The following is a 22,976-nucleotide window of genomic DNA, read 5'->3' on the forward strand; positions in this document are numbered from 1 at the left end:
TTGATTACTTTCTTCTTTCTCCCTCCCATCCAAGGGTTTTTGTATTTATTGGCTCCTTCAATGCTGATAAAGGTGATACTGTCAATGAAAATTACAAAATGATGGACACATTAAATAATTATTTTGCATCAGCATGAGCAAGAGAAGAACTAGTGAGTGTGCCAACCTTCCAGAGAATCCAATATTGAGTCAGGAGCAGGAACATCAAAAGTAATGTAAGCAAAATAACAACTGTAAAGAAAGTAACAGTATTTGTATATTTTTTCTTGGAATTTTATTTAGTCTTTTATTGCTTTAGTCATCTATGTTTTAGAAAATGTAACAAATCTGGGCAGGAGTAGGCCATTTGACCTCTCAAGCTACTCCATCATTCAATCTGATTAGATTGTGGCATTAGACAGTCATAGCGCTTTTACAGAAGGGGAGAAACAGATCACTCAGCCCATTGTGTCTGGGCTGGTTATCAAATACCTATCTATTGTAATTCCATTTTCCAACTCTTGGCCTGTAGCCTTGTATACTAATGCATTTCAAGTGCTCAACTCAATCATTCTCAAATATCTTTAGAGCTTCTGCCACGACCAACCTTTCGCGAAGTGTGTTCCAGATACCCACAACCCCGTTTCTTCAAATCCCCTCTAACCTTCCTGCAACATCCGTCAACTTGGTTTACTGTATCCGCTGCTCCCGATGTGGCCTCCTCTACTTCAGTGGGACCAAGCATAGACTCGGTGATCATTTTGTAGAGCATCTGCGCTCTGTACACAACAAACAACAACAAACCATTTTAACTCGCCCTTCCCACTCCCTGGATGACATGTCCATCCTGGGCCTCCTCCAGTGTCACAATGACACCACCCACAAACTGGAGGAGCAACACCTCATATTCTGCCTCGGGAGCCTACAGCCCAATGGCCTAAACATGGATTTCACCTGTTTTAAAATTTTCCCACCACCGTCCTCATCCCATGTCCAACCCTCCCTCTCATTTCCGCCTCGTGGACCTGACACAACCTGTCCATCTTCTCTCCCACCTATCCGCTCTGCCCACCTCACTGACTAATCCCCACCATTCCCTACGTGCACTCACCTATCACCATCCCCACCTACCTTCCCCAGCCCCACCCCTCCTCACTCTATTTATTTCCCAGCTCCCTTTCCCCTCCCCATTTCTGAAGAAGGGTCCCGACCCAAAACGTCAACTTTCCTGCTCCTCTGATGCTGCCTGGCCTGCTGTGTTCCTCCAGCTCCACACTGTGTCAGCTCTGACTCCAGCATCTGCAGTTCTTGCTATCTTTGCTCCTTAGTTAAAGCTGTGCTCCTAGTTATAGAGCCCTCTGCTAAGGGGAAATGTACCTCCCTATCTACCCCCAAATCTCAAAGCTTTGTAATCTCCATCAGATCCCACCCCAGCCTTCTCTACTCTTTGGAAAACAACCCCAACATATCTAGTCTCTCTTCATAGCTGAATCGTTACAGCCCAGGCTGCATTTAGTGAACCTCTTCTGTATCCTCTCTAATAATGCAATCATTTGCTTCCGACAGTGTGATGGCAAGAGCTGCATAAAATACTCCAGCTGGGACCTAAATAACACAATATACAGCTTAACCATGCTCTTGTACCTAATGCCTTAACCAATAAAGTATCCCATATGCTTTCTTAAGCACATTATCAGCTCTCGTGCTGCCTTCAGGAACTGCAGACATGCACACCAAGGTCCCCCTGAAATGCTGTATTCCTGGATCTCACCACTTATCATGTGCACTCTCGCTGGGTTATTCCACACAAAATGCATCTCCTCATACTCTTCAGGAGCTAAATTTTACATAGTCCTGTAGTCTATGGCTTTCCTCTTCGCTATTTACCACACTACCAATTTTCATCGGATCTGTGAACTTACTGATCACAACTCCCACATTCACGTCTGGATCATTCATATATCCATTAACAGCAAGGGACCTAGCATTGGAACCTATGGTATGCCAAAGGGCACAGCCTTTGATCATCACCTTCTGCTTCTTGTCACTGAAGCAATTTTGGATCCAATTTGCCCAACTGCCCAGGATACCATGGGCTCTTAGGTTCTTAACAAGCCTGTCATGTGAGACCTTGTCAAAAGCCTTACTGCAGCCCACGTAGACTACATCAACTGCACTACTCTTATCCACACCACAATCAACTCCTGAAAAAAAAATCAACCAAATTTGTTAGATTGTAAAATCTCCCACACAAATCTTCAGGAAATTTCTTGCCTGTCCCCATAAGTCTTGACTCCGTTGTAAGTGCAGTTCTTGATCCTTAGAGGTATTAATTGGTTCTGTACATATTCTTTTCTGAACACCTCAGATTGATGTTCTGCCACTTTCCCATCAGCAGATTGGTCCAGTTTATTGCAGACAGTCTGTTTAATTACAATATTGTTGCTGACATGTAAATTTAGCATCTTAGTAGCTGGTTCACATTTCTCCCTTTCAAGCTCCACAATGAATTCAATTGCATTGCACTCACTATTAGATAAACATTCACACAGTGCTGACTGTGAACTCAATCTGATTCATTGTTCATTATTAAGTCCAATATTGCATGGTTTTTCAGACATATTGTTACTGACAACTATCCTACATGCTCAATAAATTCATCACCTTTCTGACATGTACTAGTCTGCTTGTCCAATCTATGTGGAAGTTAAGAAAAGCAGAAATTGGTTTAAAAACCAACATTTTCCTTGCTACCATCAGTTCTGAGGAAGGGGCACTGGACCTAAAACGTTGATTCTGCTTCCTCTCCAGAGATGCTGTCAGACCTGCTGTGCTATTCCAGCAATTTATGTTTTTGTTTCTGATTTCTAGCAGTTCTTTTGTTTTTTATGTGAAAGTTGAAACCATCGATAAGAACCACTCTGCTTTTACTATGTGTTTACTTACTCTTTACACTTACATTCTCTACACTTCTCAGCTCAATTGCTATCAGGGCACCAGTACACATTGTCATCATTTTGCTTCCTTAATTCTCCTCACTGTTTGCTTACTTCCAATTATATCTTGAATTATCATTAAAATGAAGTAATTTCATCTTTAACTACTCAGGCCACTCCTTCTGTTCTCTCATGCTTTCCCTATCATTGATTGCAGGCATATGGACTCAGGTATGAGACAGCACCATAAGGACATGAACTGTATATAACAATGTTAAAGGGATTGAAATTAGCTCTTTGTACAAATGAAAGATGGCATTGGTTTTGAAAGGAAACATGACAATGTCTGACGAGAGGGAACTATTTGTAATCCTGATTCACCTAAAAGCTTGGGAAGGAAGTTCGTTCTTTTTTATCCATTCATGGGATGTGGGTGTGGCAGGTTAGAGCAGTATTTATTGCCCAACAGTCACTTAGTGTCAACCACATTCCTGTGGGCCTGGAGTTACACATAGGCCAGATAATGTAAGGACAGCAGTTTACTTCCTTAAAAGACATTAGTGATCTAAGTGGGGTTTAAGCCAACAACTGACAATGATTTCATGGTCACCATTAGGCTCTTAATTCCAGTTTTTTTGTTGAATTCAAATTGTACCATCTACCATGGTGGAATTTGAGCCCAGGTCCCCAGATCATTACCTGGGTCTCAGGATTAACAACCCAGTGATAATACCAGTATACCATTGCCTCCACTGTCACTACAGGAAAGGGGTCAAGAGGATAAAAGTGTGTCTCATGAGCAATTCAGCTTTTAAAAGTTATGAGGGAAGACGGGAGAGAAAGTATAAAGGGATGTGGGATCCTGTTTAGGGTAGCTGCGAAACATAAGGGGACATTTTGCAGAAAAGAATAGAAGCTGCAGAAGCACACCTTGAACTTGGCGACAAAGAAAGAATGAAGATCTTCCTGCTTTTGCAAGGTAAGCTTTTGGCCCAGTGTTGCTGCCTTAGAAGGTACAATTATACATTCTTCTATGCAGTCCCAACATATTAAAATAAAATCTATCAGCACGATGACATGTTATCTTCCCCTACATGAAGCCAACCCTTGTCATCTTCCTGATGGGGCACAGTGGTTCAGTGTTAGCACTGCTGCCTCAGAGTGCTAGGGACCTGGGTTCAATTCCAATCTTGGGTGACTGTCTGTGGGGAGTTTACACTTCCCCCCCGTGTCTGCGTAGGTTTCCTCTAGGTGCTCCAGTTTCCTCCCACAGTCCAAAGACATGTTAAATTGCCCATCGTGTCCAAGGATATACAGAATAGCTGGATTAGCTATGGGAAATGCAGGGTTACAGGGATAGGGAAGGGATGCATCTGGGTGGAATGCTTTTTGGAGGTTTGGTGTGGACTCACTGTGTTGAATGGCCTGCTTCCACACTGTAGGATTTCTGATTCCTGAGGGAATGGCAGGTCACCCATGCTTATCAATCATTGTCCATTGCTTTCTATCTCTGAACTGTGACACTTGTACCATGAACACTCTGTTGACAAAACTTTTATATTTCCAGCATCCATTCAATACAACACCACCATCTACAGGTTTCTACTGGTGCTGCAACTTTTCACACAACAACTCCATGAATTTCTTCTTTGCTAATCTGTCAGAGAGGAATTTCTTGAAATTCTGATGCTCCTTTTGTGACATTTATTTTCCATGCCTTTCCTGATTGTCAAAATCGTATTCTTGACAAATGACATCAGACACAATTTCTGTATTTGGATAGCAAAACACAACAGGTACAGCACAGGCAAAAGATCACAAGTTTTATCATGCAACATCATTCTTCTCCACTTAATTTGCATTACTTCAAACTGCACTGAAGTATACAATAGTTTTGCTCAGTGCTGTTGAAGATCTTTCTCAAAATGAGACACTGTTTGGTCTACTATTTTTGTATAAACGAAATAACATACTATTCTTACAGAAGAACATTGTCCCTAAACAATAAACGAGTCTAACCCTTAATATCCATCAATTAATCATTTGAATTCTGGAATAAAAGGTCACCTATTTGTTAAAAGAAAACACACTTTTCACTTTGTTCAGGATTGGAATATTTCTAACATGCTACCAAAGTTTTTTTTTTGTCCTGTAACACATCAAGGCAAATGCAAATTGTCAAATGATAAACAATCACAATCATTTATACTGCAGGTGAAAACAGCACTGGTTCTGAACGGTCAAGGCATTGCCAAGGAAAAGGAACAGGGAAATATAGGTTCCTTAAGAGCCTGGATACTTTTTTAAAAGTGCCATGCTTGAAAATGTACATTGTGTTTGCAGAAAACATTTCCCTGCAAATGCATATTCCAGAAAAAGTAAAATAGGCCATGTGAAGAGTTTGATAATCTTAAATTGGTTGTTGATAGAGCCAGGAAATAGTTCAGGATCGTTCAACAAGTGCTGCCCAATTTGCAGAACAAAATCTAACAGGAAACATTTTGCTTTGGCCAATCAGCCAACCTGCCAGAGATAGAGATAACAAAATCACAGACTTCTAATCTGCAGAAGAAAGCCATTCAGTCCATTACACTTGCACTGACTCACTAAACAATTTAAATCAGTGAGGTTTTCCTGGGTTTTTTCCCCTATCATAATGCATTTAATTTGATTAAAAACAACCATACAATACCCTCTTGAATGCCTCAATCGAACATGTGTCCACTACAGTTCCAGGCAATGCATAGATAAGTTATGTAGCGGCCAAAAACTTGTCAAATGGAGCATTATATGGGAAAAGATGTGAGGCTGTCCACTTTAGCAGAAAGAATAGAAAGTTGGAGTGGAACATTATTCAAATTGAGAGAGACTGCAGAAATTCCATAGTATGGAGGGACCTGGATGTTTTCAGACATGATTCATTCAAGATTAGCATGCAGATAGAGCAAGTAATTGAAAAGACTTTTTCTTAAAATTCACTCGTGGGAAAGTGGGCACCACCTGTTAGCCAGCATCTTTATTGTCCATCCCTAGTTGCCCGTGAGAACCACTGCAGTTCGTGGTAGACCCACATACTCTTAGGGAGGAAATTCCAGGTTTCTGACCCAATGACAGTGAGTTGCTTGGAGGGGAACTTCCAGGTGGTAGTACTTCTGTGTATCTGCTACGCTTGTCCTTCTAGGTGGAAATGGTTGTGGATTTGGAAGGAGCTGTCTGAGGATGTTTGCTGCCTTTCTGTCCTGTATCTTGTAGACAATACACACTGCTGCTATTGAGTGTCAGTACTGGAGAGAGTGGATGCTTGTGGATGTGGTGCCAATCAAGCGGGCTGCTTTGTCCTGGATTGTGTTCACCTTCTTGAGTACCCATCGAGGTAAGTTGGGAGTATTCCATCACACTCCTGACTTTTGCCTTGTTGACAGCAGACAGGCTTTGAGAGTCAGGAAGTGAGTTACTCGACATAACATTCGTAGCCTCTGACCTGGTCTTGTAGCCATTGTATTTATATGGTGAGTCCAGTTGAGTTTCTGGTCAATGGTAGCCCTCAGGATATTGATAGTTGGGTATTCATTGATGGCAACAGTGTTGAATGTCAAGGAATGGTGGTCAGATAGTCTCAAATTGAAGATAGTCATTGCCTGGCATTTGAATGGTGCGAATGTTACGAGCCACTTGTCAGCCCAAGCATAGATGTTGTCCAAATGTTGCTGCTTTTGACGTTGGACTGCTTCAGTAGCTGAGGAATGGTGAACAGCACTGAAATGTTGCCCTCTGTTACAAGGGGAAGGTAGTATAAGATTGAAAGTCTTTTTACAACTGTACAAGGAGTTGATGAAACCACACTTCGTGCACTGTCTCCTTAATTAAGGAGAAATAATATTGCATTGGAGACATTTCAAAGAAGGTTTAGTCGGCTGATTCCAGGGATGCAATAATTATTTTATAAGGAAAGGTTGATCGGGTTGGGCCTTCACATTAAAGTTTAAAAGAATAAGAGATCATCTTAGAACCACAGAGTCATCGAGTCATACAGCACGGAAACAGACCCTTTGGACCAACTAGTCCATGCTGACTGTTTCCCAAACTAAACTTGTCCCATTTGGCTGCGTTATGCCCATACCCCTCTGAATCTTTCTTATTTGTGTACCTTTCCAAATGCCTTTTAAATGTTGTAACTGTACCTGCATTTATCACTTCCTCTGGCAGTTCATTCCACATACGATCCACCCTCTGTGTGAAAACATTGCCCTTCAGGTCCCTTTCAAATCCTTCTCCTCTCACCCTAAAATTATGCCCTCTCGTTTTGAATTCCCAAAACCTAGGGAAAAGAGCTTTGTAAATCACCTTATCTATGTCCCTCATAATTTTATAAACCTCTGTATTGTCACCCCTCAGCCTCCTACATTCCAATGAGAAAAATCCCAGCTTATCCTGCCTCTCCTTATAACTCAAACGCTTAATCAAATTCAGAGGGAGCTTGAGAATTAATGCTGAAAAGATGCTTACCCTTGTGGGGAAGAAACACAGTTAAATACTGAGGGGTGTCCATATTTAATAATGAGAAATTTCTTCTCTCAAAGAATCATGAGAATTTGGAATTCTATTCCACATAAAACTTTGGAGGCAATGATTAAATTTATTTAAGTTTGAGTTCGGCAGATTTTTGATTTTCCAGGGAATTAAGGGTTATAGAGGACAAGCAGAAAAGTGGACTTCATGGTACATTTAGATCAGCCACAATCTTAGTGAATGACAGTGCAGGCTGATGGTCAGAATAGCCCAGTATAACATCCTTTATCTCAGATTTTTATGATGTGAACTTCTGATTTAACAATGCACTTCTCGAATTAAGATTGTGTATCTATTAAATCTCATTCAATTGAGGCAAATCCCAGTCTATTTTAAAAGGTTTGACACATTTCCACAAATCTGTGGCTTGTATCACTTCAATTATTCAGAAGTTGCCCCTTTTGATACTTTACTAAACTGAATTTATAGCCAAGCGAAAGTCATACCTCTGATCAAAAATCGTTCATGATATAATACAAGAAGCAGATCTAATACAATAGCCATCCATTAAAAAATAAATATTTCCTTGTGCAAATTAAAGTTTAAAACAAGAGTTGTGCAGAAGGAGCACCGACAAGGAAAGATTACACATTTTATGTTTTACTTTCTATATTTATTAAGCTGAAATTCTTACTTCGATAGTATACTACAGTTAAGCTGAGGTGAAATCTCAAACTTCAGTAACACAATCTTTAAAGACGATGAAGGTGGAATTGGATTTGGTCGGTACTCAGGCAAAGGAATTGACGTGTATTTCATGTGCATGTTTGTCGTGATGTAGATAGCACGCACACTTTGTGCCGTCTGCTAATTTAAAAGATAAAGTTTACTGCTCAGCACCAAGTGACCGCAAGGCTCAACAGTTGCCCAAGTTAGTGTGAGGCAAGAGCCGCTTAAAGTCAGTTCACTCTTCTTAAAGGCAAGGTGCATTTTAGCTGAAGTAGCTGTTGAAACTGAATTAGGAAGATTTTCTGAACAGGAAGATAAGTGGAAACAAGCCCAAGAGCATGTCCCGTGTTTCTCTAGAGGCCGCTCTGGAGGCAGTGGTGAAAAGTTTTGACAGAAAGAGAGAGTTTCTCTTCTTGCAGGGGTTTACAGACTCTCTGGTCAGGCATTAGGAAGACAATAAATGCCCAAATAGTCAGCACTGTGAATGAAAGCAGCCTAACTTGATGAAACTGAATGCAACACTGAAAGAAATTTAATGATTTCATACAAGTAGGCACGATCATCTGCAAATTCTACATCTTCAGAAGTGAACGAACAGTCTGTCCCATTCACCTCAACACCTACCAACGACCTATATGAATTGTGACTCATAAACAACCTCACCTTCCCTTCACACTTAGCACTAGCCTAAATCTCACATCAAAAGACAGCTTTCACACATTACCAGACATTGAATGAGTTCATAGAAATACTATCAATGAGGCGCATTTCACCATACTCTGTAATAAGTTCCCTCCTGTTCTTGCAGGACAGGTGGCCCATAATCAGACGCAGCAGCAGTGTGCCAGCCAGAACATGACTTGCCACATGTTCTGACACATTGAGGAAACAATGCTGACAACTCACTGTGCAGTTACACTAGAGGTCATGCTCAGTAATGAGCCATCCTTCATCACTCCTTCCTTCATAGCAACCTCATCCTTGCACCTTTATCATTTTAGACGCCACAAGTTGCTACCTCATTGGGAACGAGTGCAGTTGCTTCAAGTACAAAACAAACAACAGAGTGATGGGAACTGGTGAACAGGGATGGTAGTTTTGTCTTATTCATTCACGGGATGAGGGTGATACTTCCTAAGCCAGCATTTTTAGCCAGAGGGCAGTTAAGAGTCAACCACATTGCTGTCAGTCTGAAGTCACAAGTAGGTCAGACCAGGTAAGGATAGCAGTTTCCTCCCCTAAAGGGGATTAGTGAACAAGGATGGTGATTCCTGACAATCGACAATGAATTTGCAGTCATCATCAGACTTTTAATTCCAGATTTTAATTGAATTCAAATTCCACCATCTACCATGGTGGGATTCGATCCTGGATCCCCAGAACAATCCTCAAGTCTCTCGATTAACAGTCGCTTGATAATACCTCTAGGCTGTAATTGCATGGCGGTATTGTCGTTGTTTAGCAGCCTTAACTAATACCCCCGAGGCACAAGTGCAAATCCCAACAGAGTGGCTGAGGGAATTTCACTTTAAAAATCCGGTTCTTGGTAATGACAGTCGAGAGAATTTCATTTCAATTAAAAATATCTGGCTCTCAGTAACAACACTAAAAACTACCAGATAGTTGTAAAGTAGTCTGCCGATGTCCTTCACAGAAAGAAATATTCTCTCCTTACCCTTAGAACGTAGAACATAGAACTGTACAGCACAGGAACAGGCCCTTCGGTCCATGATGTTGTGCGAAACATGAAGCCAAATTAAACTAATCCCTTCTGCCTGCCCTTGATCCATATCCTTCCATTCCTTGCATGTTTTTGTGATGATTTAAAAGTCTCTGAAATGCCTCAGTACTACTTGTCCTTCCACCTATCATTGTATCAACTGCAAACTTAGCCAGAATGCCCTCAGTTCCTTCATCTAGATCATTTATATATAAAGGAAAAAGTTGTGGTCCGAACACTGACCCTTCAGGAACTCTATTAGTCACCGGTTGCCATCCTAAGAAGGACCCTTTTATCCTCTCTGACACACACGCACACACACACACACAGACACACGCTCTCTCTCTCTCTCTCCCCCACACCCTCCAATCCATGGATTGACAGTCCAGCAATAATAGCACTAGGCCATCACCTCCCGAAAATTGGGAGAGCTGTCTCACGGACGAGTTAAGCAACAGTCTCACACAATCATACTCACAGAATCATACTCACAGAATCATACCTTACACACATTGTCCCAGACACCACCATCACCATCCCTGGATATGCCCTGTCCCACTGGCAGGACAGTCCCAGCAGAGGGGGTGGCACAGTGGGATACAGTCAGGAGGGAGTTGCTCTCGGAGTCCCCAACATTGACTCTGGACCCCATGACGTCTCATGGCATCAGATTAAACATGGGCAAGGAAACATCCTGCTGGTTACTACGTACCATCCTCCCCTGTCAGATGAGTCAGTACTCCTGCACATTGAATAACACTTGGAGGAAGCTCTGAAGGTTGCAAGGGCAGAAAATGTACTCTGGGTGGGTGATTTCCATGTCCACCACCAAGAATAGCTCAGGAGCTGTGCTATTGATCAGGCTGGACGGGTCCTAAAGGACATAACCGTGAGATTGGATATGCAGCATAGGATGGAGGAACCAAAAGATGGAAAACCATGCTTAACCTCATCCTGATCAATCTGCCAGCTGCAGATGCATCTGTCCATGACAGTGTCAGTAAGAGTGACTGCCCCACAGTGTTTGTGGAGATGACATCAAACCCTTCATATTGTTAATATGTTACATTGTGTTGCATGCTAAATGGAACAGACTTTGAACAGATCTAATAACTCAACAGTTGGGCATCCATGAGGTGCTGTGGGCAATCAACGGCAACAAAATCATACACCAACACAATCCACAACCTCATGGCCAGCATATCCCCCACTCAACCATTACTATTAAACCAGATGTTCAATTCTGGTTCAACGGAGGATATGCCAGGAGCAGCAGCAAACATACCCAAAAATGAGGTGTCAAGCTAGAGAAGCTGCAGAAAAGAAGAACTACATGCATGCCAAACAGCATAAGCAACAAGTGGTGGGCAGAGCTAAGCAATCCCACAACCAATGGATCTGATCTAAGATCTGCAGTCCTGCCATGTCCAGTATTGACCGGTGGTAGACAATCAAACAAGTTACGAGAAGAGGTGATTCCACGAATATTCACATTCTCAATAATGGGAGAGCCCAGCAAAAGATAAGGCTGAAACATGTGCAACAATCTTTAGCCAGAAATGCCAAGTGGATGATCCATCTCAGCCTCCCTCAGAGATCTCCAGTATCACAGATGCCAATTCGATTGATATAAAGAAATGGTTGGATACACTTGATACTGCAATGGATTTGAGCACTGTCAACATTCCAGCTGAAGACATGTGCTCCAAAATTTGCCAAGCTCCTAGCCAAACTGTTTCAATATCGTTACAACACTGGCATCTACCCAACAATGCGGAAAATTGCTCAGGTATGTCTATACAAATAAGTAGGACAAATCTAACCCAGCCAATTACTGCCCTATCAGTCTACTCTCGCTCATCCATAAAGTGATGGAAGTTGTCACCAACAGTGCTGTCAAACAGCACTTGTTTAACCCAGTTTGAAGCCCAGTTTGGGCTCCACCAGAGCCACTCACCTCCTGACCTCATTACAGCCTTGGTACAGACATGGACAAAAGAGCTGAATTCCAGAGGTGAGATGAGAGTGACAGCCCTAAACATCAAGGCCACATTCAACCCCAATTTTAGTATCAAGGAGCCTGAGCAAAACTGGAATCAATAGGTATCGTGGGTAAACTCTCCAGTGCTTGGAGGTCCATCGTTGTTTCAGGACATCTATGCAGGAGTTCCACAGGCAAGTGTCCTAAGCTTAACCATCTTCAGCTACTTCATCAATGTCCTTCCCTCCCTCATGAGGTCAGAAGTGGGGATGTTTGTCAATGATTGCACAATGTTCAGCACCATGTCCAAACAAACAGACGTGGCCAATATCCAGGCCTGTGCTGACAAGTGGCAAGTAATAGCTGCACAATACAAAAGCCAGGCAACGACCACCTCTAATAACAGACAACCGAACCACTTGACATTCAATGCATTACAATCAATAAATCCCTCAATATCAATATTCTGGTGGTTACCATTGACCAGAAACCTAACTAGACTTGCTCAATAAACACAGTGGTGACAAGAGCAGGTCAGAAGCGAGGAATTCTCCAGTGAATAACTCAGCTCCTGACTCTCCAAAGCCTGTCCACCACTATAAGTCAGGAGCGTAAGAGAACAAAGAACAGTACTGCACAGGAACAGGCCCTTTGGCCCTCCATGTCTGCACCAACACATTTTTTCCTTCCATACTAAAACTACAGGGTCCGGATCTCTCTATTCCCTTTCTATTCATGTATTCGACCAGGTATTTATTGAATGCTGCTATTGTGTCTGCTTCCGCCACCTCCTCTGGCAGTAATTTCCAGGCATTCAGCACTCCTTGTGTGCAAAACATACTTTGCATATCACTTTAAATTCCCCTCCCTGCACCTTGAACCTGTGTCCACTAATAATTGACACCTCTACCCTGGGAAAAAGCCTCATAGTTTACACTCTATCCATGCCATTCACAATGTTATAAACTTCTATCAGGTTGCCCCTCAACCTCCTGTGTTCCAGTGAAAACAAACCCAGTCTCCCCAACCTTTCTTCATAGCTAAATCCCCCATACCAGGCAACATCCTGGTAAACCTTTTCTGTACCCTCTCCGAAGCATCCACATCCTTCTGGTAGTGTGGTAACCAGAACTGAATGCAATATTCCAAGTGTGCCCTAACTATAGTTCTATAAAGCTGCAGCATAACTTGTCTATCCTTATACTCAATCCACCTTCCAAAGAAGGCAAGCATGCCATAGGCCTTTTTTACCACCTTATCTACCTGTGCTGCCACCTTCAGTGATCTGTGGACGTGCACACCCAGATCCCTCTGCATATCAATGCCCTGAAGCATTCTACCATTCACTGTATAATTTCCACCTGAACTTAACCTCCAAAATGCATGACCTCACATTTGTCCAGATTAAACTCCATCTGCTGTTTTTCTGCCCATACCTCCAACTAATCTATATCCTGCTGTATCCTCTGACAATCCTCCTCACTATCTGCAACACCACTAATCTTTATATCATCTGCAAACTTATTAATTAGACCAGTTACATTTTCTTCCAAATCATTTATGTTGACCATAAACAGCAGAAGTTCCAACCACCAATCCCAATGGAACACCATTAGTTACAGCCCTCCGTTCCAAAAAGCATCCTTCCACCGCTACCATCTGCCTCCTATGACTAAGCCAGAGTTCTGTAACCATCCTGCCAGCTCACCATCATAGTCTGCTATGAGGGACCTTGCCAAAGGTTTTACTGAAGTCCATGTAGAGAACATCAACTGCTTTTCCCTCAACAATCATCTTAGTCACCTCTTCAAAGACCTCGATCAAGTTAGTGAGGCATGACCTCCCCTGCACAAAACCGTGCTATCACTAATATGTCAATCTGCTTCTAAATGCATGTAGATCTTGTCCCTGAGAATCTTTTCCAATAATTTCCCTACTATCGATGTGAGGCTCACAGACCTGTAACTTCCAGGATTATCCCTGTTATCCGTCTTAAATAATGGAACAACATTAACTATTCTTCAGTCTCTGGGACCTCACCTGTGGCCAATGAGGATACAATGCTCCAACTATTTTCTCTTTCTTCCCTCAATATTCTGGGATAGATCCCATCAGGACCTTCGCGACTTATCTACCTTAATACTTTTTAAAATGCACAACACCTCTTCCTTTTTAATAGCAACTTGGCTTTGAGATTTGACACTCCCTTCCCCGAGATCATCCTCCACCAATTCCTTCTCTTTGGTGAATACCAATACAAAGTATTCATTTAGGACCACACCTGCCTCTTTTGGTTCCACACATAGATTCCCTCCTTTGTCCTTAAGTGGGCTAACGCTTTCCCTGGCCACCCTCTTACTTTATATGTATGAAAAGCCTTGGGGTTCTCCTTAATCCTGCTTGCTAATGACTTTTTATAACACCTTTTAGCTCTTCAAATTCCTTGTTTAAGTTCTTTCCCACTTTCGTTATATACTTCAAGGGCTTTGTCATTTTCCATCCTCCTCGACCTTACGTATGCTTCCCTTTTCTCTTTGACCAAGATCAAATATGCCCCAAATTCCTGGAAGAGTGCAGCTCCAACAACACTCAGGAAGCTTGACACCATCCAGGACAAAGCAGCTCGCTTGATTAGCATCACAGCAACAAACATTCAGTAACTCCATCACCTACACTCAGCAGCAACAGTGCATATTATCGACAAAATGCGATGCAGAAATTCACCAAACATCCTCAGCCAGCATCTTCCAAACCCACAACTACTTCCATCTCAAAGAGTAATGGCAGCAGATAGATGGCACCATCATCTGCCAGAGTCCCTCCAAGCCACTCACCATCCTGATTTTAAAAATTCTGAAACTGTTGCTGGATCAAAATCCTGGAATTCCCTCACTTCTGGCATTGTGAGTGTTAAACACAGAGACAGAACACCAAGCCAAATCAGCCTTTCTACCTCTGTACTTGCAATACTGTAAAATTAAAACCTTCCAAAGACCCTGAAAATTGACCCCAATCGTTCATAAGCATACATTTTCAATAACTAATCCCAGACTTTGCAAATAAAAAATTCCAGACATCAGTTTGTAACTTAAACAAAAGACTTTTCAATTTATTAACAACATAATAACTTTCATCAAGCAAAATCAAACAAAGTAATCTGATTGGTCTTTTTTAGAAACCCAAAACTTGGTTTTAACCTCATTCACACAAAAGACAGACAGAGAAACAAACACAGTTAATGGATGAATTAAAGAAAATAACACAACTGGCCAGGTTACTTAAGTAGTTTTCATGTTGTTCCACATGCATAGTTGAAGACTTTTTTTGTTGATTTTCTAAGATGTTGAACGGGGGTAATCTTTATGGCTCACTCAGATAAAGGCAGGAATACTTATAAATTAGTTTTCTATTCTCTGAGCTTTCGTGAGCTGCAAATAGGAAGTTAGGATAGGAGCTTTCAAATCTTCATGCCATACCACAAACAGCTAGATTACCTTTCCTGAAAACTTAGTCCAAATGCCAATTCAAACTTTGACCACTCTCTGACAGAATGACTGTCTCTTCCACAACGTACCACTTACCATTCAACATCTCTCGTCTGCTTGAGTATTAAGTATTTCCCAGACTTGCTTGAACCAACTGCCATGTACTAACCTTATTAATAGCCAATATCTACTACCTGTTTAAACATAATACTCTTCCCGAAGACGAAGTTTCTGAAAAACCTTTCAATCAAGATCCAATCAATTAACTTCCAGGCCTGGCCTCACAAATAAACAAAACCTTGTTTGGTCTGTTTTTTCTTTTAAAACAAGCCATTACCCACAGTCCAAAAGCCATCTTTAGCTCACAGTTCCCAGTTTACAGCTCCAAACCAAGACCGATAAAAGAATGAAAATTAAAATGAAAAATCAGCACAGGTTCTGATAGTGAATCTATTCAAAGCACATGGATTGCAATGGTTGAAGAAAGCAGCTCATCACCATTTTCTCAAGGACAACTTGGAATGGGCATTAAATCCTAGCCCAGTCAGCAACATCCATATCCCATTATTGAATTTTAAAAAAGTACTAAACTTTGTCACACTGAAGCTTAATATTATGTTTGCCAGGTATGAAGACCTAATGTGGAAAAATGAGAGGTTATCCACTTTGAAGAGTATGTCTTAAATGGTAAGAGGTTGGCAAGTGCTAATCTACAAAAGGACTTAGGTGTTCTTGTCAATAAGTCACTGAAGGCTAAAGTGCAGGTGCAGCAAGTTATTAGTAGAGCTAATGGAGTGTTAGCCTTTATTGTAAGAGGATTTGACTATCTTGTTTCAATTGTATAGGAGCTTAGATAAGACCTGGAGCTCTGTACACAGTTTTCATATTATCGCATGGAAAATATTATTGCCATTGAGGGATTGCAACAAAGGTTCAGCAGACATGTTCCTGGGATAACAGTGGCAGGACTGTGCTATGAGGTGGGATAATTCTATTGTATTTCAATAAGCTTTATTTAGACTTATTTTTCCTCTATTAAAATTCAAAAATGTATGATCAGTTAGGTCAATTTGGATAAATGTGAGGTATTGCATTTTAGTAAAACAAACAAGGGCAGGACTTATACAATTAATGGTAGGGCTCTGGGTAGTGTTGTAGAATAGAGAGACCTAGAGGTTCAGGTACATAATTCTTTGAAGTTTGCGTGACATGTAGACAGGGTGGTTAAGGCATTTAGCACGCTTGCCTTCATTGCTCAGATCTTTGCATATAGGAGTTTGGACGTCATGTTGAAGTTATATTGGACGATGGTGAGACCTCTTCTGGAGTATGTGTGCAACTCTGGTTCACCTTGTTATAGGAAGGATTTTACTAAGCTGGAGAAGGTTCAGAAAAGATTTACCAGAATGTTGCTGGGACTGGAGTGTTTGAGTTATAAGGAGCGGCTGGATAGGCTGGGACATTTTTCACTGGAGCGTAGGAGTTTGGGGGTGACCTTATAGAGGCTTATAAAATCATGAGGGCATAGACAAGGTGAATAGCAAAGGTCTTTTCCCTGAAGTGGGGGAGATCAAAGGTGGGGGACATATTTTTAATCTGAGAGGAGAAGGATTTAAAAAGAACTTGAGGGGCACCTTTTTCTTTGACATAGGGAGTGGTTGGTGTGTGGAATGAACTGCCAGAGAAAGTGATGGATGCAGGTAGAGTTGCAACATTTAAAAGACATTTGTATAAGTACATGTATAGGAAAGGTTTAGAGGGATATGAGTCAACCACAGACAAGTGGGACTAGCTTAGTTTGGGAACACAATTGGCATGGACTGATTGAACCAAAGGGTCTGTTTCCATGCTGCTTGACTCTATGACTCTATGTTAAAAACAAGATTTCAGAGCACCACATTTCAAATGCATTGTTTTGTTTCAAGTCCAGTATGACTGTACTTTGGAATGAAAAAGATGCGGGAAAACAGTGGTTCTTGTCCTGTTAACCTGGTTGGGGGTGCAGGGTGTGGCCATCGGAGGAGATGAGTAAATGGGACAGATCGTGAGGGGCCCCAGAGAAAAAGACAGACAGTGAAGAAGCGATAGATAAGTAAAACTGACATAAATGTTTGCTGTGAGAAGAAGAAAATGTATCTGCTCTGCTGAGAGAGCTGTCAACAAGACACCAACAAGACACAGCTGGGGAAAATGGGGGATGCAAGCAAAATGGAGTACAGGTCAAACTCCAAAGTTATGGAAATCAGTATTGTATTCCACAGGTTATAAAGTGTCAAACTGAAAAATGAGGTGTTGTTCTTCCAGCTTGTGTTGAACTTCATTAGAATACTGTAGCAGGTCAAGAATGGAAATATTAGCATGGGAGCAAAGTGATTTATTGCAATGGCAAGCAACTGGGAGGTCAGAGCCATTGCTAAGAAAGAGAATGGAAGTGTTCCACAAACTGCTCACCCAGTCTGCATTTGGTCTCGCCAATGCAAACACTGAGTGTAAGCATTGAGTGTGACACTGCCTTGTGAGCACTGAATACAGTAGACTAGATTGAACGAAGTACAAGTAAAATGCAGCTTCACATAGAAACTATATCTGGGGCCATGGACGGCAAGGAGGGGAGGGTGAAAAGGCAGCCTTCCAAGATTACATTGGAAGGTAGCCCGGGTAATTAAGAAAGTATTGGAAGTGATGGAGAAATGGACTAAGGTGACACAGAAGGAATTGTCCTCCTGGATTGCTGACAGTGGTGGGAAGGGGAAGATGTGTTTACTGGTGTCTGCTGCCGCAATATATGACGGGATGGATTTCCCCACAGTTCTAATTTCTGGACATAATCTTGATAGTTTGAGTCATTTTAATCCTGGAAGGGCTCAGGAAGAGCTTGAGACATGTATAGATATGTATGTGTGTTGAAAGAGCCAAACAGACGCAGCACCAAGTACCTAAAGGACAGTGAGGTGAATGAAATTCTCAATTTCTCTCTGCAAATTGCAGCTCAATGATTACAATGGCTCCTTTATGCTGAAATAAATTTCTAAGTGCACTTTGATGGTGGGCGGGGGAGGCAGCCAGCTCAGCTGGCTGAGTATTGGACATTTAAGGAGCTGATTCCACCTCTACCAGTATTTTACCTATGGTACAGGCATCCCAATTCAGTGGATAGCCCAGCAAAGTCTGCTGTGCAGACTGGTGTCAAGCATTAGGACATGTTGAGGAACTGATCTAGAGTTCCCCTGTGCCTGTTGACTCTATCTCCCTCTTTAATCCTCCTGTTCTGAGGCTTTCAAAACTGACCAAGCATTCCTTCATTCCCTGTGTTGAGTTCTGCTAGCCAGGGGCCCTGCCAATACCCTAAGCTAACCTTTAAGTCCAGCTCTGCAACTGCCTCTTGATTGGGGGCTGTTTCTATTCCCAGCCACTGCTCAAATCTAGCACTTCTAGGACTACAGAGCTGCCAGTCAGCCATTCAGACTGTTTTGTGAAGTGGGTGCAGGACAGATGTTTTGTTTGGGGGGTTTAAAGGGAGGAGAGAAGGACCGGTTTCTTCCCCATGTTCAGTCAGTGGGGGGAGAAGAATATACTCCCTGTAACATCCAGCCGACTCAAAACATCCAGACTCAAAACAACATTGGCTTTATAGGGAGAACAGCAGAGACAGCAAACAGATGGTCTCAATTTTCATAACAAAGAATTTCACAATGAGGATAATGATCAATCTCTCAACTCAGTAACTTAAAACATTTAAAATGGTGAAACTTATTTGATGTTATTGAGCAGATATTGCAGAAAATCTAGAATTTCAGAGCAGGAAAAGGCTATTTGAACCTTCAAAAATGCTCCACTATTCACTATGATCATGGTTAAACATCCAACTCAGTACCCTGTTCCCACTTTATTCTCATACCCTTTGACTCCTTTCATACTAAGAATGACATCTAAGTTTTTCTTGAAAGACTTCAATGTTTTGGCCTCTCAGTTTTCTGTAGAAACTGACCCACAGCAGACTAACTGGCAGTCAGAGTCATAGTATTGAACACACTCAGCACATGGAATCCTTAAAGGTGAGCTTCCTTAAAGGCAAGGTGCATGTAAAACACGCCATTTCTTTCCAAAAGGAAGAAAGTTTAACTACTTGCAATACTAAGTGAGCGTATGATTCTCCATAACATACAAAGTAAACTGCTGATGCATCAGGAACCCGTCATAGTACATTGATTGGAGGTGTCATCAAGTTTTTCTTTCACATTCTACAGTTACTGTTCCAGAATTTTCTTATCCTGATTACTACAGTCATGTGTTGTTCCAGATTATCCATTCCTCAAGCTGTTTTAAGTAGTTCTGATCTTCTCAGCATTAAACTGTTTTGTTTCTCTTGAACTTTATTCAGAAACTTCTGGTTTTACACCCTGGATTCTTTTAATTCTATGTACATTTTAATATTCTGTTGGTCCAGTATATTTTGTTCTTTCATAACCTGCTGTAATAATTTTCCAGCCTCTAGATACTTTTTTTTTGTTTTCTTTGAGGTTTGGACCTCCTTCACTTGTCGACTTAGTGTTTGTTTGGTTGTCTTTGCATCCTGCTTTGAGTTCTTTCACCAGAGAATTATTGCTGGCATTTATTTCTGAAAGGATTGTCTCATAAATGATTTATAGCTCCTTGGCATCTCAAACTGGTTTTGCTCTTGTCATTTCCTCTTGCATTACTTTGAGCTCAAGCCTGTGTTTCTGCAGTTGCTCCAATTGAGCTTGATCAGTTTTACATGCAAGTTGCTCCAAATCGTTCTGTAAATGGGTAATTTTTTCACTGGATTGGTGTCCAGAACTTGTAGTTCATTTTGCTTGCTCTCCCTATCTGTCAGGACTCAATTTGTCTTCTTGACTTGAGCAGAGGTACTCGCAACAGAACTTATCATCTCAGAGACAGTGTTCTGAAGTTTAGAATTATGCTGAGCTAGTTGGTCAACCCTTTCCTCTCTCTAGTTTTCTGATCATTTCATGTGGACTCCTCTGGCAGGATGCCAAGTGGTCTTTACCTTGAAGATTCCTTGTGTGTGGTCCGTTTGGATCACTGCATTGCTTTTAGTAGCTTCCTCAGCTTTATTCTAGTGCACAGCCTGTGCTGATGGCCTTTTCTCCCATATACCTTGCAAAATTGATTGAAAAGTGCGCATGTCGCTGGCGCATACTGAAGGCAACACTTTCCACAGCCTGTTATTTTTGGATGTTTTAGTGATTGTGTCAACCACTGAGTTTATAATTAGATTCTGCAAACTTCATCAACTGCGATGATGACTTCATACTCACATACCCTCTTTGGGGCAGGGGAGCGGGTGCTGTTCCCCCACTGTTCATCACGGCATCGTAATGATCAAGATTTAGTAGTCATTTAGGATCAATTAATTTGGTGCATCAATTTATTCAAAACAGTACAAGTTATGAAGCAGACATTACAGCAAACTAACTGATATATCTGTATGCAGCTTGCAAATATAAGGCAGAATAACTGGCAGAGAGTTCATGGAGCACTTATAAGTGAATTCTCTTAAAGGCTGGGTAGGTGTACAACTCTTCACACTTGTTATTGAATGCAAGTGTGGACATGAAAGGGCAGAGTGGCTTAAGGCAAGGGTAGATACAGAATGTGTGCTACATTTGCTCTCAGTTGATCCTGAAGTAATGTGTGATTTCAGTAGAGAAGAGAAAGGTGTTCTAAATTATTCTGCAGTAGTTTTAAATTTCATTTATGTGCTGTGCACTGAAATGAACAAAGACTGCAGTAAGAGCTTGGGAGCTGAATAGAACATGGAAGGCTGAAGGTTTTGTTGGAGACAGTGAGTGAAGGCTGAAGGTGAAACAGTATTTTGTGTAAAGCCTTTCACATTGATTGAAGGATCAAGTCCAGAGCTTAAAAGTGCAATTGTAGACCATGGCAGCAGAGTTGTAACCATCTGTTGTGCAGTGAAGTGAGGTTGAAATAGGATGGAGGGTGCAGAAAAATGACACAAGTGTTGCAAAATCACTTTATGAGCGGAATATACAGGAGTGGAAAGGATATGGGAAGGTTCAGAGAGATGGAAACAGCTTTTGCGAAGGGTGAAGTTTACAGAGGACAGAAGAGAATTAATTTGTTTTGACCAAGGAAGTCATGTCATATGCACAAAAGCATATTAAACACGAGTTGCAGTATTTTCAATTATCGTATGTGCTATCAAAGGATTGTTATCAAGGATGATTCTGCGCTTATTTCAAGCAAAACATTATGCAAGCAATTTAAAATTATTTCACTATTTCCACTCAAACTGCAATAGCTTCAGAAGCAAATCCTTAAAGACAATTGTATTTTTTAATATCCTTGAAATGATCAATTCAAATAAATCTATGGCTGTTTGAAATAGCTCTACTTCTGTCTGAAATAAGTTTCAGGAATAAATTAACTAATATTACAGGACAGGAAAATAAATCATCGCTACATAGACAAGATTGACTTACCCCTGACTTCTAACGTACAGGTCGTGGTGTCGTTGCCTAATATATTAGTTGCCAAACAAATATAAAATCCTCCATCCTCACTCCGGACATCCTTTATTTCCAAAGTACCATTTTCATGCACAAAATAATTCTCACCCTCAAGTGCAATTTCCATGTCTTCTTTTAGCCTAAAGAGAAAAAAACAAAATTTGAAATGCCCACATTAAGTTTCAATGCACAAGTGTAATAAAGCTACACAAGTTTCTCTTATATAATTGTTCATGGCAATTGAGTGTTACTGGCTCACTTAACATGTATTGTCCATCCGTAATTGCCCTTGAGGTTAAAATCTGCAAATGATTTTCAAACAGTATTGACAGTAGATCAGTGCAATGCATTATTTTTAGGATTAAACAAATCCTTACCAAAATACTGTGGGTGTAGGAGATCCAAATACTTTACAGTGTAGCTGAGCGGATTTTCCTTCAACTGCAATATATTTCTGATCATCAGGGGTCAGCATCATCGGTGCAAGATCTGTTGATGAATATAAGTGAACATTAAAATGAAACACTGCTTAAAAGTCTGTTTATTCAGTGGATGTCAGCAAATTCTTCAAGTGCTTGAAATATGACATTACACAATTATGCCAGCAGTTCTTGAACTCTGACAAGCCAACTGGTAGAGTCTTCAACTCTGCTGCATTGTAGCATTTAAACCTTATGGTGAAAAAAAGATTGGGTTGCAGTCTTAGCAGCTTGTGAACAACTCATTGGGGTCCGATTCAATTATTTCACAGCTGTATAACCTCATTTATCTGTGAAGTTAGCACAGTCTTTGGAAAAGCAATGGAATAGGATTGGTCAAAAGGTTGGCAGCAGAGCACAAACACAGCAGCTGATTTTGCTCACAAAAACTTCATAGAATCACAGCTGAATGGGTAGAGAATGCATTGGGTATAAACAGAACTGGATACATGAACAGTTCCTTGTTTCTTTTGTCCAAAGATCATGCTTTAAGGCAAACTAAACAGATCCAGGGGGTGTGGTTCCTACTAGAAGCCGGAAACCTCAAAATTGGTCCTTTTTATAGAAGAATTATTTCGGAAGAATCCCAATATTAGCAAACACTGTTCATACTCTGAGACAACAAGGTGCAGGGCTGGATGAACAC

The 22,976-nt window shown here is 41.2% G+C and overlaps 1 protein-coding gene across 1 annotated transcript in view; it reads right to left on the reverse strand.

Moving 5' to 3' along the window:
* chl1b (cell adhesion molecule L1-like b) overlaps positions 1-22,976 on the reverse strand; it is an 809,671-nt gene that overhangs the window by 390,782 nt on the left and 395,913 nt on the right. The window contains exons 15-16 of the mRNA XM_048606742.1: positions 22,229-22,340; positions 21,825-21,991 (exon numbers count right to left, since the gene is read on the reverse strand). Of these exons, the coding sequence (XP_048462699.1) occupies positions 21,825-21,991; positions 22,229-22,340 (279 nt within the window). The remainder of the gene's footprint in view (positions 1-21,824; positions 21,992-22,228; positions 22,341-22,976) is intronic.

The sequence above is a fragment of the Rhincodon typus genome, chromosome 16 (genome assembly GCF_021869965.1).
Source record: "Rhincodon typus isolate 14 chromosome 16, sRhiTyp1.1, whole genome shotgun sequence".
Taxonomy (NCBI): Eukaryota; Metazoa; Chordata; class Chondrichthyes; order Orectolobiformes; family Rhincodontidae; genus Rhincodon; species Rhincodon typus.